The following is a 17,844-nucleotide window of genomic DNA, read 5'->3' as shown; positions in this document are numbered from 1 at the left end:
ACAATAAAAAGAATACTACAAAGATAAGCCATGCCTGATAGCAATGTTCAACTCTTCTACTTCTTCCCTGAGTCGTCTGGTCTCTTCCAACACATTGGCCCTCTCCTGCTGCAGTTTGGCAATGTATTCCACGGTCTTCTGTAGTGTGATCGCATGGCTGATCTGGATAAGGAGACATTCATTGCATAATTAATTAATCTCTAGCAAAAACTTTCATATTTACTTTTACCAATAGTGCCTATGCTTCTGCTATTTGTTAGGTAAAATGAAATTTTTCATTTTTGTGCTTTTTTTTTCAGCCCTACTGAATCACCTGCTGAAATGCTATCACTGCAGCACTGACAGTAATATTCTAATACTGCAGAAAAGGAAAATGGCCACAAATGTCGAATCATGCTGTACAACGCAGCTGTGATAATCTACACATCTTGATACAAGTATAAGGTTCATATCCAACAAGTTATTTTATTATGTTCGTGAGAAAAACTAAACAATGTGGATAGATAAAATACAAAAAGCTATTAAAGTTTGGTTAACAGTAAACCGGCTGCATTAAGAGAAAAGTGTCTGAATGTTCTATTGCAAGATATCAAGTCCAATTCAGAGGTCATGTTTCCATTCAATAATATTTGTGAGAGTACTTCATTGACTCGGGAGTAAATAAAACTCTAAATGTTCATGCTGTTTGAATGACAAAGAAGAATATGAATATAGAACATTAGCACATTTCCCACTGAAATACAGAAAACATTCTGCAATGAAACACATACGTGTGGACGATTACGTACCGGCTTGGAGCTTGAAGAAACAAAACTGTGCAGTGTATTGAAGGCAATCTTGATATTAAATCTCCTCTTCTGTTCTGCAGAAATATGCTTCAATCTTTCATTCTGCAAGTAAAAAAAACAAACAAAAAAACAACTTAGCAAAATAAAACAAAAAAGGAATAATAGAATTTTTGCAGGATAACTTTATTTGCATTTAGGGTTGTCTGCTTTATTTCTGCTTCAGCAGGGAATGAATGTAAATGATTTTTGTAGCTGGGAGGGGCTTATAAAAACTTAGGACCATTGTTTGGAACGGCCATTCATCTGCCTAAAACAAAACAGAACAAGTATCTCAGTATCCAAACACCTTAAAGCTAGTAGTCTTACTTTTTTTTTTATTTTTTTTTATGGCAGTTGTCCTATGCAAACAGGTTATGAAGGAGAAATATGAAATTCCTATCACGTTATAGTATGCCCACTGTAATGCATAGAAAATATAGGATTCTTCCTTTTTTTTTTTGGGGTGGAGACCAACAGCTAAACATAGGCCACTGGGACTACTATGCTATGCTTAACAGTGGATTCCCAAACCAGTTCCCAGTTCTGTGACATGGCAAAAAAAAAAAAAAAAATGAATCCTTAGCCTTGTGTTCCAACATTTGGAGTATTCCAAGTATTTGGGGAGTACATAGAACGTTTTATTCCTCTTTGCTGTTATGGGTAAATGGCACATTAGAGGAAATAGCAAGGGGAAAATAGGCAGCTAGTGAGGTTGGAATTTAAATGAAACCTATTGCTTTTCTCTGCAAGGGGACAAATAAACCAATACACTTTTAATACCATCAAAGTAAGCATGTTTTTGAAATCACAGGTTCACTTTAAAGATTTATTAGCATCTAAACTGATCAAAAACAAGTTAAAAATCAGATATTTAAATATAATTTAATGTAATAAAAGGGCACAGTGAAAATGAGAACTATCAACTACCTCAAAATTATTGAACTGTACCTTATATGCAGAGCATTGAGGATCAGATGAAGATTTTCCTGAGCTTTGCGGGGGGCTGAGGCTGTGTTCAGATGCACAGGGGGACCCCTGTCTTGAACTATAACAATCCCGACCTTTAAATGCAAAATATACACAAAATTTAGAAGCCCCCAGAAATGTTTTTAAAAATGCAGCTTGTGTTTGTTTCACACACAGCATTGGTTTGTAGGCTGAACACCTGTATATATTGTGCCTGGTATTTGAGAGATCTGTGCCAATTTTTTGGACAGCATAAAGGTAAACTAGCCAACTATCATTTAAATAAAAACTGTATAACAATCTTCTAAAACAATATGCTTCTGCAAAGAAAGGAAAAAAAAAATCGCTACTTAAATACATTACATGTATTTGGATTCCTCCATTACAATCTAATGCTATTTAAAGTATACCTCCAAAAGCCTACATGTCTTTCCCAAGCTCTGAAAGCTAGGACCTTCTATGAGGTAGGAAATGTGTGTCCACCTGCATTTCTATTGGTCTTTGAGGCAGTGTGTTTCACTGCATGACCAATGCTTAGAGGTAGGATCAAACACCAACTTACTAGATGAAGCTTCCATGTACATACTGAGAGCCCTAAAACCAGGTGAGCTTTAACGCCACTTAACATTTTACCTTAAGGTGTGTTTAGATTTTTGGAATGGAGGCTGCTCACTACAAACTACCGAATGATCTTAAAGTTGCAGTGGCTTCCAAGTACATACATTAACTTTTTGTCATATGGTGAAAATTGCAGCTGGAAAGGATAATGCTTAAAAATGAACTGCAAAATGGCAACTAGATAATTAGACGTTAAACACAAAAATGGTGAAAGTTAACTTTTGCTTCTAATAATTAGCACATATAAAGTAATGCACAGAATCAAAAAAAATTGCTACCCATAAAATACTATATTATACAAACAAGCCTACTTTAAGTCTATAGAACTCTGTACAAACCACAAACAAACGCTAAATAGTCAATACTGCGATAAAATACATCACAGACCAGGGTAATTTATTGTCACTTTAGGCTTACAGGATGAGGGAGAGGGCGCAGTACTGGAGTTCTGGGAAGATGTCATCTCTCTCTTCACCAGAATGTCTTGAGTTGAACTGGAAAAGAGTTGAGACACAGCAGACTGAGACTTCTGGTTGCCCTGAGATTGCTGAGCTGGTCCAACAAGAATACTGCCATGAAACTCTGTTACTCCAGAAGACTGCAAGACACACACAAAATATGCTCTTGTGAGTGATGTACGTAAGTTAGTCATTCAAATGTTTTAAAAACCAAATGAAACTCAAACTAGTTCAGCCCACCTCAGTTAAATCTTTACTTATGCTGCATTATCAATAAATGTAGAATTACATTATGTAATCATGATGCTGCATATAAATGTAAGGCTCAGCATAAATTGAACAGTTTTTGGGAATCTTTATCAAAACTACTAAGAAAATTTTCTTTGTTTGGAACAAACATTTAGTGATGGTGTTAAGTAAGGTACCCTTGTCTTTCATTATCATTTATGATTTCCAACAACTAGCAAGACTACTTGACACAAAATGATTAGTTGAACCTTGAAAATTATATTTAGCAGAATAAATTCTCAACAAGGTATGGTTTTAGAGACAAAAACGATTCTGTTTTAATACTAATATACGTACCCCTGCAAGGCCGGCTGGTGCAATCACAACGCTGGGCTGAGTAATTCTTGGTGCCAGCATGGTGTCTGACTTTAAGGGGGCAGGAGATACGATCACAGCTTGTGTCTGACCTGAAAATGATGCTGTAACAGAAAAACGAATGTGATATTAAACCTAGAGTTTCTAGATTGAAAAACAAAGTGTGAGTGAAACAGAATATTTTGAAAGACTAAACATTTTTGGCAGGGTAGATAAAAATGAAAAGAAATGTATTCAGTAATTAAAGATAATTTCTAGGTAATTTAAAGATTTAAACCCTCCAATAAAGTATGTGCAGGAACCTATACCATTTCCCTATGCCAAAGTCTCACAAACACTATTTAACACGGCAGTAAAGTCTACATCATGCAAACCTCTGTGACAGATGAACAGTGCTGCACTGCTACCAGATTTATATTTATGTGGTTAAAGAGCATCTAATTAAAAAGGCAGAATTTGTATAGCTGATTTCAACACTTTCTGAATTTGCTTTCATTATTAATTATTAGATGATGGGTACTTTTTAATGGTGTCCAGCCTGTGCAGAGCAGAATCCCTGATCTACTGAATACCAGGAGCTGCTGCCAGGATAGGGCAGCTCTGAACTCAGAATTGTTCAGGTCGTAGCATTTTCAGGTTTCATTAAGTCTTGAGAAGATAAGCCATTCTTTCCATTACTTGTTACATGTTCATTCTCCCTACAGCAGCTCCTGGCTCAATGAAGGGCAAGGTGAGCCTGGCAACTTTGACAACAGAGCTTTTCTGTGTGGCTGCAACAGAGAGCTAGGCAAAGTACCTGACAGGGAAGCCCTAGGGAGAACACTGCCAAGCATTCACACTTTCTTAAGATAATACCAGGAAGATTCACAGAGTGATGATTTTTTTTTATTCTTAGGAGCAGACCTAAGAACCATAATCAACGACAAAGTAGGACTTTCTTCTATGCAGATATTTCCATTATATTGTAAACCATGTCACACTGGCTGCCCAGAGCCTCCTTTTTTAACGTACTTGTAGTTGAGTTATACACAAAGGTGTCTGCTGGATTTTCTTACACATGATGAGTTGGTATTGTGAAAGAACTAACAGTACAATGAATGTAGGACTATTTAGGTACTAAATGTATTATTCACTTTGATAAAGGAATGAATGAGGAATAGTATATACCTATATGGAATCTTTGCGAAATTAGACTCAATTAGTTGTTTGGTATCTAAAAAGACATGTATTGCTTTCCTTTTTGAAAAGATTTGGGTATACAGTTGTAGCAACAAAATATTTTTAAGATAAGCTTGTAATAAATGTATTGTTGTCACATTATACATTTTCTGTGGTTCTTAAAAACATTGGGAATCTTTAAAAAATGAATCATACATTGGGTACCTAAAAAGTCCTTCATTTTTTTTCACTTAAAATTAGGAGTAAGCTTAGCGAGCTGTGTTTTAGAGTTATATTACATATGCTGAGCCTGAAAATGTTAGATGTGCAATGCAGCAGATACTGATAAGCTTACAGTCCGTATCAGGATAGCAAATCTAAAGATAGATTTTTCAGGAACTTACAATAATAGCAGCATTTAATTCATTTTAATACACACAAACCTATATTATATGGTGTCAAATTTTCTTTATACATGGCAGATGTTTAGAGTCAGGTAGATAAAAAAAATATTCACACCAATTGTTACATATTCATAAACTAAAACTCACACATATATACACACACACACACACTATATATATATATATATATATATATATATATATATATATATACATATATACATATATATATATATATATACATATACACACATATACATATACTTAGTCAGTGGACCAACCCCTAAAGGCCAGTAAGACTCCCCTGCAATGCACTGAACATGAAGACAGGAGAAAAGAGCAGTGTAGGGACCAAGATGTGCTAATGCTGAAACAAAGGTCAAGAACATAGCTCAGTTGCCTGGCATGGGTCACTGGATATCAAACTGGATGATTTACAAATCCTTTGGCAGGCAAATCAGGTCTCATGTAAGAGTTTGACTGTATTTAGCTGCTTGCCTGGGGTTCAGCCTAAATTCTATTTATGCTATCATTCACATAAAATACCACAAGGGGTCTCTGTGCACGCTCATTTGAGATAGGGCTTGATATTAAAAAAAAACAAGGAATTATCTGGTGTCTGTACCCCAAAAAAACAATCACAATACCCGAAAGTTACCTCTGGACTGCAGTTTCTAAAGCTCTAAAGGCTATGATTCTTGCACACCATTTATACATAATCTCCATACTGGCTTACAGAACCACTTCATACCACCAACACAAATATGAGTTGTAAACATTGCAACAAAATGTGTCCGGGTCAATAACCCTAAATTTATAGACACCCAAAATGTCACATTTCAAAAAAGGAAACTTTGTTAACAGTTCATCCTCCCAGGTCAGTAAGCTACAGAAAAGAAACCCGAACGAATATTGGCCCATTTAAACATTTTGCTTTTTCCCCACAAATGCAGGTGATGTAAAGTTTTCAGGAAACTATATACAGCACCCTGTCAGCCTCTCCCACCAGCCAAGACTGCAATAAGCAGCCAAGCACAGAGGCACCAACTTACCAGGAGTAAAAAGCAAGGATACAGTCTCTTGCTGAGGAGCAGGCACAATTTTTTGAGGTTGCTTTTTCTGCTTGGCTCCAGAGCTTGAAAGAGTAAAGTACCCATGGGACTGAGGGACAGTCTGTTGCATGACCCCAGTGGTTTGCACTGAAATGTTGCAAGGCACATGTTGCTGCGTTGTAAGAATAAGGTTCTGGCTCTGACTAAAGGTAGTTGCAGAAGGATTATGGGTAAGTGTGGCAGAAGCAGTATGCGTAATAACTGAGGAGTTACACATATGAAACTTATCAGTGTCCGGGGTAACAAAAGATTGTTGGGGTGCCAAGCGAGGATTTGGAGGCAACGTTGGTGGAACAGGTCACGTCTGGAAGATTGTAACAGGAGGGGAAAACACTGGAACAAAACGATGCTGGTTGTTTATAGAAGTCTCTGAGTTAAACTTGACTGGTCCATGAACAGTAGAAATGCTGCCCAGACTGGATGCCCGTTCTCTCCTCACTTCCGGGACTCGTGGGTGGATGGAGGGAGGGCCTGGTGATGGGATCAATTCCTCATCAAGATTCACAGGTGCAAGGTTGCTAGACGATGGTGAGACAGGAGACTAGAAAACAGAAAAAAATGGTCACCTTACAGTCTTGAGATGCATAATGCTTAATGAATATTTTTTTTAGGTGAAAGCGAACCGGAGTGAGACACATGTTTTTTGGATAGACCACACCCACTGTTTTTTTGCAATCACATTCACACTCCTATATACATACAATCAATGATACACATTTATAATACTAGTCGACAGATTCCCAGCACTTTTTATTTTTCTTTAGGAGCTTGCTTAAGGTTTGCTCTTTCTGGCATAAACCTTGGATGGACACACACACAGACACACACTATTTGACATATCATCTTTGTCCACTAACTTTTTGTGCTTATCCTTACCACCATAGGCTGGCTACAGGAATGCAAAGTGGAGTCAGACAGTGGGACGGCAGGTACAGAAGGGGCAGAAGTAAACAAAGTAGACGGCAGACATTTGGCAGAGAAAAGATCTGAAGAAAATAAATAAACACACCATATTATATATACTGTAATACATTCGGTTTTTGAAAAATCTTAAATTGTGTATGGATGTTAAAAATCAAAATTTCTTGTAAAATATGGTATGTAGAAGAGCTTTTGTTATCCCCAACTGTAGAAAAGTCATAGGCTTCAATGACACAACTAGTAACACAACTAGATCTTTAGGATATGGTATTCTGATATTTGATCCCTTTTATATGTAGCATGTAGAAACATGAAAAAAATATTCAGAAACTCCTGCAAAAATGCATAAAAGGGTTAGATTTATGTACAGATTCTGCTCAACCATCATGTCCACTAAAAATGGTTTATTTCTTTAGGCTAGAAAGTTTCAGAGAGTCTAAGACACTATTCAGGAGGTTTACACCACTTTCAAGACAGAATACACATGGATTCATGCTGCCTAGCATCCTGCTCATATTTGGCCAGACTCCAAAAATGTCAAAAGCATCTAAACTAAAAAATATTGATTCTATTAATTAAAACAGAACAGTTAAAAAAAATTAGAGTTTTATTTAAATTTCCTTAAAAAAATCAAATCATAAATACACAAGCTTGACAAAATTAGTGAGAGTTTTGCTTTATGCAGCCAAAACATGAAATAGCTGTATAATATATTATACAATACATATATCACATCATCTGACACATTGGGCCTGACTTATTAAAGCTCTCCAGCACTAGAGAGGATACACCTTCGTCAGTAAAGCTGGGTGATCCAGCATACCTGGAATGGATCTGGCCAAGGACTGCAAACAATTGCTAACAAAATAAAATTACTTTTGAAGAAATTCATTCCAGGTTTGTTGATTCACTCAGCTTCACCGATAAATGTGTATCATCTCAAGTCTTAGAGGTTTGATACATCAAGCCCATTAAATTATATTTTCCACTTTAAATTTCAAAATAAAGTTGTTTTTTTAATTCTTCAGAGATTCAATCCTATACTCTCATCATTTGGCCCCTTTGCCCCTAGGTGTATGGAGAACCCAGGCAATGAACTGCTATATAATAAAGAGTTTGCTTCAGTTTCAATGTCTAAAAAGAGGTCTGTCACATTATCTGTCTATACCACATTGACTGGCTGTTCTTACAGGGCTGAAGTACTGTATTCTTAACAACATAGGTTGCAAGTTATGATTGAGTTTCATTGGGATGTGTACCGCTATGCCCCTGGAGGTATGTTACAAGCAACATTTGTATCACTATCATTTAAAATTTCCACCATAAAAACAGAGGAATTCATTTATCACCTTCTACCTCCTTAAGATGTCACATGCTTACCATTCCCAGACTACTCCCAGTCTTTCAGATTTATACCAGTCACAAATCCATGGATCGTTGGATTTACTCACCTTGAAAAGACTCAAAAGTGTCCATCAAATCCAAGTTGGGCTGAAGTGGAAAAAGCTCTGGTTGAATCATATCTGCATTCCCCGAATAGACTGTGGTTAGGAAAAAAAAAAAGAATCCCAACTAATTAGTCTTGTTCTTAAATAAATATGCTGCAAACAGTACAAACAGCCAGTTAGAATACTAAAGTGGGCGTATGATGAAAATTACAGACTCCATATTTATTCATTTAAGAGAGGGGGAATTCAACATTTTAATTAGAACAGATATGTCAAACTAGGTCCTAAATATGTAATATATATTAAATCTTCAGTCCATCTGATGAGAATAAATAGTATGGATTTAAATGCAATAAATAAAGGACTGGCTACACTAAAAAGCACAGAAATAACACTTGTCCTGTCAAGTAGCCCAGTCTGGAGTCTGGGTAACGAAGTACTATACACACCTAACTTTATCAAGGTTACATAAAGGCACAATACAGTGCTACAACTAAACTAATACAACTAAAATAATACAACTTGTGTATAGCACTTACCAATCTCTTTTGGGTTGTGCTGATGAGAAGAAATGGTAGAAAATAAAGTGTCACTGAACTCGGCCATGAGCATCTCCATGTCCAGGAGAGGCTCCTCCTCCATTGGCACCGCAACATCAATATCAATATCATCATCCTGCACACAGAGAAACATTATAGTATAATCATTTTATCTCCAATAAAAAGTGCCATCTAGTGAAAAAAAAAAATCACTGGCTGCTTTGTGAAAATTTTATTTTTTTAATCTCCAGAAAATCTGTATGAAGAGAATTAAAACCTGAAGACTCTGCATAACAACTGCTTTATTTAGAATCGAATGAAATAATGAGAATGTAAAAAAAGCTATGGTGATGAAATGCTGCTCAGGAGGAGGTCAATTGAAACATAGAAGGTGATATGAAGAAGCAGTGAAGCTCCTAAAACCTAAAATGCAATTTTAATGCACTTAAAACAATGCTGAATGTCCATCTACACACACTAAGCCTGAGAGCAGATTTGTACTGAAAATACTACTTATAGTGACAGAACAAGTGTGCAGACCCATCTTGGACATGCTTATTCAGTAATTTTCATTTTTAGGAGGAGTGTAGAACCCAAAGGAGAAATAGTGTTACACCCTTCTTCTGATAATTATTTGAGTGCAGACCCCAAAATTTAGAGAATCAGTAAACTAAAGAAGGCAGAGAATGCTGTTTTTTTCCCCTGCAAAAATAAGTTAAATTTCATATATCAAGAGGATATAAAGGACAATCAAAAATTGATTGAATTTTTATGTGGATGGTGTCTGTTTTCTATACAAAAGAAACCTAAATTCTTTCCATAAAGAGAAATGTCTCAATGCAGACACATTTCGCCGATAGTCTTCCTCAAGGGATATATTGCGAAAAGCCTGGTGAAACCTATTGGCGAAAATTTTGAATATTGTCCTTATATCCTCTTGGTATATAAAATATAAGTTACTTTTGCCTAAAAAACCCAGCTTTCTCTGCCTTCTTTTATTTACAGAGTAAGAACCCAAATTTGGTTGTGGATGTGTTTGGAAGGAGTCTGAGCTTGATTGTACAAATCAGTGATGAGTAATATAGCACATCAACAGTGATAGACAGCACAGACCTGTGTTAGTTAGAAAAATAAAGGTAGGGGACTGAGCTCTAGCTGTGCAGGGATTGCAAGAAATCATTAAGGTAAAATCAGCTAATTACTCTGTTTGCATGAACAGAACTGTATACTGTTTTTGTGTTGTAATTATATGGACACTGTTGTTTTATATGCCTTTGTAAATCTCTTTCTGGGTCCCAATATGGTCACAATTTATTTTTTGTATTTTGTTCTTATGAACAAAAGTTTAAGAATTTGTGGCCTACACATGTTTCTTTGTAGAGGTTATCTCTAGCTTTTCATTTTCCTCCAATTCTATATGTACTTCCATATCCAATTCAGAACACCATTTGCATTATAAACACCAACTATTTTGTTTGTTGGAGCAACATTTAAATAAACCCTTTGCTCTTAAAATTCTAATATTAGGAACAGAAAATACATTGATTAAAACATGCCAACAATATCTATGAACATTTAACATACATTAACTGTACACAACAGTTGTTTGCCACTTAATCACAAGAAAAAGGACTGTGTTGAAGTCTTGAGCTATTTTTGTTAAATGCCCCTTTATTTATTCATGCCTATTAATTCTGGCCTACACAAATTCTGTTAATAATTACAAATAGCCACCATGTGCCTTTGATTTGAACATCAGGGTCTCAGGTTCAGATTTTAATAGGAACCCTTATTCTCTTTAATGATAGTCTGCCATTATAATTAGAGGTCATTGCACCAGATGATTTACCATACATACTTATGGTGGTATCAGTATGTAGGAAGTACACATAAGTGTTGTATAAAGTGTAATAAAACTAAGAGACATAAAAAGCATGTACATTGTAAGAGACACTAAAGCATGTGGCTGGCTATGCTAGGATGTTCTAGTCAAACCAAACATTCAGTGCAGTCTGGTTACACAAGCAGGAGAACTGTTGTGCAGGTAATGTTGTAATACATTCCTGGCTCTGCTCGAGCACATATCAGTACATCCGCTTCACATTCTAGTCTAACCAGTTTATGCTCGGTGAGCATAGGAGAGCTTTTACTCACTTTAACCAAGCTTGAGAGATCTTCATCTTTGTGCTTCTGTAACTGCAAAGAGAAAATCATAGGTGTTATTACTTGTCATAACAGATTGCTGCCCATTTCCCTTGGCCTGCAAAAGTCCTTGGCACAAAACCAGAGTGATTAAGTACAACACAAATCCTTGTCAATTGAGAGGGCAGTAAAGATAAAGACTAAACAGGTTTACAATATACCATTTCATGGCTTGGTTCAACAGTCAAAGGGATCCAGGCCAGGGTACAAATATGTACCATTTTCAGAGCAGGGATTCTTATTACTAGAAACTGGTAATTAAGAGGGAATGAGGCTAACATCTATGACCATTCCAGAGGAAATTTCTAGTTGCCTGGCTGTTATATGGACCATCTGGAGACAAAATAATTCATACATCCAGAACATGTCTTATTTATACAATCTGACTGTCCTGGTATGTAGGCATTTACAGGTCAGACCCTAGATTATTTAAGTTTGAAACAGCCAGGTAACTAGAATTATTTAAGAATGGTATGTCCACTAACTTTTGGACATTCTCCTATGCGGGATGTGAATGTCTGCATCTAAATAGCTTTCTATTAAAAGCCCATTTATTTGGCTTTTGGAAAAAAAAATAATTGACAAAGAATAAGTTTTACAATTAATACCTGCAGTATGGGTACAAATCCATCTCTAAAAAGCATTATACTGCATTATTTTGTACAAGGAAAAGGAAACTAATTTACTAAGATCAGACAAAGGTTAAAGTGGTGAAGGTCAGATAAGACATAGAACCACCGCGAGAGTCATTCTGTGCCTAGCCAGTGTTAATAAACCCAAGCTTAAAAAATTATTTTTTTTTTTTTTTTTTTTTTTTAAGGTAGGTAGGTGTTGAAACCCTACAGATCATTTTTTAGTCTGCACCCAGGAGGGTAAAAATCCTGGTGAAATGTTGCCAAAATAATTTTTTTATTGTACAATTCCTACAGATAAACTTAGGTATGAAAAAAGGACACATGATGACTGACAAAAATAGCCTTACCCTTTTCTTAAAATAGGTTCTCCACTTGTGGTATTCTCTGACTACAATCTCTATTCTCCTTTTCCAGTATCTTCCTTCTGTGGCAATGGCCTGGAAAGTAAAAAAAGAAAGCCATTTCAATATAAATAATTTGATGGGTTTGCATTGCTGCAATGTACTGATAACACATACAATAATGCACTAATGTTGTACCATCCCGTTGATTTAAAAAGTCCAATGAACCAAAAAAAAAAATGTTTTTTTGTTTTTTATTATTTATGACAGTGCACCACAATTTAGTGTGTTCCCCACGATAGCACAGCAGCACATGCCTATTGGCAAAGTGCATTTGGTCATCAATTAAAACATAAGGCAGCACATCACACATTTGTGTTACCACAAACCAATACTGCCAACCAAGCCCTGAGGCTGCTCTGCTAGGACAGAGGAATATTAAGTGCAAGGGGCCTAGTCCCAAAGTCAGAAAAGTTGGGCAATTGATAAATTAAACCTAGGAACCAAGTGGCACAGAAAAGAGACTTTCCTGGCTAATTACATCCAATAGCAAGTAACCTGTTACAGTAAACATTCAAATCAGACACAGTCTGTGGTTAGTAGAAACACATGACCCAGAGCCTTCATACCTCTGGTCTCCTGTGTTCATCAAAATCGATGGATGCATCCAAAGGAGTCACAAAATGGCACACTGGATTTAGTCGTTTCTCTATGTCTGGAAAGTAAATTAATAGTAACAAGAAAAGTTTAATTAGCAGAAAAAAAACTTTAAAACACAGCATCACAAAACAAAATAAGTGAAACTGAAGAGGGTGTTTTTAAATGTCACCGAATGGTTCTACAAGTAACACTTCCTGTCTTAGGGTGACACCATACCTATAGAAAGGGTCGTGGTTGTAGGGGAATATGTAGATAAATGTGGGAAGAAGATAAAATTGTTTGTGGTTTCCGTTCAGTACACATGAACTGAGAAGGACACTGCATTTCTGGCAAATTAATGCAGCCACCACATCTACAGATAGACACGTAAATTACATTTATGTTTTGGGGTTTATATATCCTTTTAAGCACCTTTTTTTAAGCATGTTTTCTTACCATGTCATTGTTGTAAATATTCACCCTCTATTAGTCCTGGTAACCATGGTCTCCTATAAAGTCAGTGGAATTCTGATTTGCCACATTAAGGGAAGGTCAAAAGGGAGAAATGTTTTATTGGGTAAACCTGTTCTGGCAACAGTGACCTAAGAGGGGGGTATTTGTCCAATGCACAATGTTCAATTTGGTAATAACCATCCCTAAGTTTATGCAAAGCTAAAATAATAAAAAAATGAATACTTTTACAGATCTTCATTGTTTTATGTCTCGGATGCAGAGGAGCTTGTAAAGAATCATCAAGCTAGATTCTTCCTTTTCCTGACCGTCTTTTTGCGGAAATTTTTTTTAAAAAAGTCAGTGTAAAAAACCTAATAAAGTTAATATTTTTCTACCCTGAGTGACTACAGCAATTCTCTAAATCTTTCGAATATACCAAGTCACAATCCACAGGTTCTGAAAGCAGAGGTACTACAGAATAAAAATACAACAAAATACCCACATCAAGTGGGTCATGAAAATTTTAGGCAGGCATAAAATTTATACACATACATTTAATCTAATACTGTATTTAAAGGTTTTACTAAAAAGGTTTTTTTACTAAAAGAAAAAAAGACTATTGTTGGCATATAATGAACTAAGCCATCACATGACAATAAAATGACATGAGTTTACATGAGCTCCCATCAATAACTTTACTGTTCTGTGATGTAATCTGGTATCGTTTGGGTCATCTGAGCACTCTCAGGGCATAGTTTCTATTAGTCACATTTCCTTTTTGTTCTTAGAAGGGGCTGGCCTGTGCTATTGCAAAGAAGCAAGATAACCCTTTATAACCCTGTATCTTTTTTATTGTTTGACATATCATGCCACAGCTTTCCAGTAACTCTAAATGGGAGCTGGGAGAATGCAAACTGGGAAATTAGACTTTTAAAGACTGTTCATACATGGTCTGTCTGGATACGAGGACATCATCTCCCCTTACTCAACTGGCTGAGGTAAAAATAATAAAAAAAACAAAACACAATCCACTCAAAGGTAAAAATGATCAAGGAGGCTATATTGTGAAGATTTACAGAGAAAGGTGACACATATGAGAGAGAGTGATAAGAAAGGTACAACCCCTACGTAAAGATACTGGCTGATGTGAGCACGTCTATCCTTATTTATCCAGTGAGTGCACTTACTGTAAGGAGCAGCACATTCAAGGCTGGCTGTGCGGTTAAAGTACACATGTCCGCAGACTGTGAAACTTATCAGAGCTGCTGTTTTGTTTGAGAGATGGCTAAACTTGAAGCAAAAAGTTTACTTCTGTTTATACAACCTCCGAGGTTTTTTATTATTGTTTGTGAACCTGTTGGTTATATTTATCCTCACTTGCTGTCTAAATTCAGATTCCTTCAATGGAGTTTAAAAACTACTACTGAACACCCAAAAAAAGCAAAGATTTTTATTTCCTTGTTCACTGTGCTTCGAGTTTCTATCATTTGTGAATTACAGTCATTGTTTTAGAAATGACTAATTCCTTCCTAAAATAAACTGCCAAGCCCTCAGTGATGTTGTGCAATTTCAGTTTCAGAAAGGAGAGTAACTCAAAATAACTAATGTATTTCAACATCTTACAGAATCCTTACGCTGTTAGGCCAGCTGTACTTACACTGCATGTACCACGCTCTCCAGATTGCATTGTTTAGACGGATTTTGTCTCGCCATTGTAGCTTCAGGCCCTTGAAGTTCTTCCATTTTGGAGAAACCAGCTTACCACTAAAAAAAAAATTAAGGGCTGTTTACTTAAAGAGTTTTTTCAAATGCTGCTGTAATCAAGAATTAAAAGCAAAGAAAGGTATGGAGTATGTACTTATGTGGACCTAAAATGACCATGTAACATACTGCTGGGTAGGAAAATTAAGCTCTTTGTAATTTGCAATTGTCAATGGGGAAACCAAGCTTTGCACAAGCACTAGGCACATCCAGGACTAGAATATCCAACTTCAAATTTAAAGCAGAACAGCAGAATACCAACATTGGCTGCTTTAGATTTTCTTCAAGCTCTGGTATCAAAGTGGACCTTGCTTCAAATATGTACCTAGCTGCTGTTCTGCAGCCAAAAATATTTCTAAGGTGTCCCCATCGTACATGGGCTACCAATTAATACCAAACATGAAATGCTATAGATCTAAACCTCCTAAACTATTCTATGTATGAGTGTAATAGATGGGCCAGGCACAGGCATTTTGATGGCATCAGGCTGTGCTTTGTAGATTCTTTAAAAGAGGTCCTAGTTGTGAAGGTCAATTACAGTACACCATTATTGTTGAAAAAAGTCTTATAGTCATTTCCAGCAACAAAAGACAGAGATGAATGAACAAGCACTGTACACACAGCACTGTTCTGGTCTATGGATATTGAACTGCGCTCTCCTCCCTTTACTTGTATTGCGGTCAGGACTGATTCGAGAACAAAGTCGGGTAACCTATGAACATCTCTCAGATTCTAGCTCAGGACAAGACTGACTGTTCATATTATTATTATTATTATTATTAAACAGGATTTATATAGCGCCAACATATTACGCAGCGCTGTACATTAAATAAGGTTCATATCAGGAGAAATCATCCGATGTGTGTACATAGCCTAAATCTCATGATTTGGCAGGCAGGAATACAAATTTATAGGCATATAAAACAGCTCCTAGATGGTTACTCCAGTATTTAGTCCTTTATCTTCAGTATTCAGTCTACAATATAACAAATACTACAAGTTTATATTAGTTTCCCGTCACCCCTATACAACAGAGGTGAAACCAGGGAAAGGAGGGCCCACAAAGAAAATATAAAGGTGGTTTTACACCATGTGGTCTAACAATGGAAACACAAAAACAGGAGTGGGGGGGTGGGATGTGTCACAAATAGCACAAAAAAAAACTATAATACACAAGAAAATATCTCTAATATTATTATGGCAACATCGTTTTCTAACTATCCAGCTAAACTTTCTTTTAGAAAAGTGCACAAGGTTGACTAATTGCAAACAACTAATAGATTTTTTTGATATACAATACTAAATAATATAATTCTGTTGAGAAGATAGGGAATGAGCCACAACAAAAGAGTAGGCGTTTCATATTCAAGGCCATTGGTTTGGAACAGTTTTGGAAAATATAAGCACCAGCAGCTGGCCTTGGCTGTGATCGTAGACATGATTTCCTAGAATGGAAAGCACAGGGTCACTGGTGCCAGAAAACAGCTAATGTTCACAATAGAGTTGTGTTACAGTAACCTCGGACAGGCTCTGCAGAAAGGCGAGAATCCCCACATAAATGCAGGCATACACAAATCCAGCGTGGGAATGGCACTGGGTAGGCTGGATGATGTTCTATAACCAACAGAAACATACGGTGTATCCCTTTCACAATCTGAAATCTGTGTCAGGCTTCAGCTTTGACTTGTTTGCTCATAGGCCTACAGTACAGAGTAGGAAACACAAGGCTTTTACTTTGTAAGATGTTCAAATTTTTGATCACAAACTCCACTGAAGTCTGATTTCAAAAGAATAAGAACCCAGTAGGAAGGTTATTTGGCTGTAACCATGTGACACCAAATTAGGAAGAACAGATGCCACATCACAACATCCCCGAGTTACAGTGGAAAATCATATGTTTACAGGAACAGGACTGGCAGCACATAGGCACATATCTAAAATAGGCTTTGAATTTTTAAAGTTCAGTTTTAATAGCAAAACTTTTTTTGGGTTAAGAGGAGGTTGAATTGGAATAATAAAAGAGAAACCAACAACTACAACAATTTTACAACGGCTAAGATAATGGAGCAAAACTAGATCCTTAAACAATACCAAGTTTGCATGTTTTTCCATCTTCCACATCCCATATTGGCCGTTGGTGGTATCTGCCTTTATTGCCTAGAACATCTCCACTATTACTCCTAATGTCACATACAATAACACTGCTGAATACATTCCAATGATCTTGTAAATTCACAGACTACTTATCCTTGCCCAAAAATGCCCGTAAAATAAGTTTCACAAACTGTAATAATGAAGTGGCAACCTAATACGTCTGCTGAAAAATTTACCATATAGTGGTCAGCAGATATTCAATCATTAAAATGTTGAACACCACCACTGCCTTGTTGAGTGGTCCTTCTACATATATATATAAGCTGTAATACATTTTAGAGATAAAAAAATCCACAATAAGAAAAACTGCATAAACAGGACAATAGTGACATTTTAATATAAATATAGATTATACACAACACACACACGAAAGAAGTTTTGAGTCCCCTGGCCCTTGAAAATGCTTACATCACGTTTAAAATTTGAAAACATAAGGTTTGATTTTTTTTTGGTATTGCAACACACACACCAAAAACATTTCATTTCACAAAAATATGTTGCAATGTTACATCATAGTGTGTTGCTAGGAGGGCATACCACAGAGAAATAACGAATCATTATCTGGTTATATATGAGCCCCAGTTCCACTGTCCTTTTCCAATTCA

At 36.3% G+C, this 17,844-nt stretch overlaps 1 protein-coding gene across 1 annotated transcript in view; it reads right to left on the bottom strand.

The window, feature by feature from the left end:
* MLXIP (MLX interacting protein) overlaps positions 1-17,844 on the bottom strand; it is a 42,177-nt gene that overhangs the window by 3,590 nt on the left and 20,743 nt on the right. The window contains 13 exon segments of the mRNA XM_072415921.1: positions 35-162; positions 789-890; positions 1,776-1,888; positions 2,829-3,009; positions 3,455-3,576; positions 6,087-6,687; positions 7,023-7,132; positions 8,519-8,608; positions 9,055-9,190; positions 11,209-11,250; positions 12,239-12,328; positions 12,862-12,947; positions 14,982-15,088. Of these exon segments, the coding sequence (XP_072272022.1) occupies positions 35-162; positions 789-890; positions 1,776-1,888; positions 2,829-3,009; positions 3,455-3,576; positions 6,087-6,687; positions 7,023-7,132; positions 8,519-8,608; positions 9,055-9,190; positions 11,209-11,250; positions 12,239-12,328; positions 12,862-12,947; positions 14,982-15,088 (1,908 nt within the window).

This window comes from Pyxicephalus adspersus, chromosome 6 (assembly GCF_032062135.1).
Source record: "Pyxicephalus adspersus chromosome 6, UCB_Pads_2.0, whole genome shotgun sequence".
In the NCBI taxonomy this organism is placed as follows: domain Eukaryota; kingdom Metazoa; phylum Chordata; class Amphibia; order Anura; family Pyxicephalidae; genus Pyxicephalus; species Pyxicephalus adspersus.
Note: the sequence above shows the minus strand (reverse complement) of the source record. Positions and strands in the feature narration are given on the sequence as shown.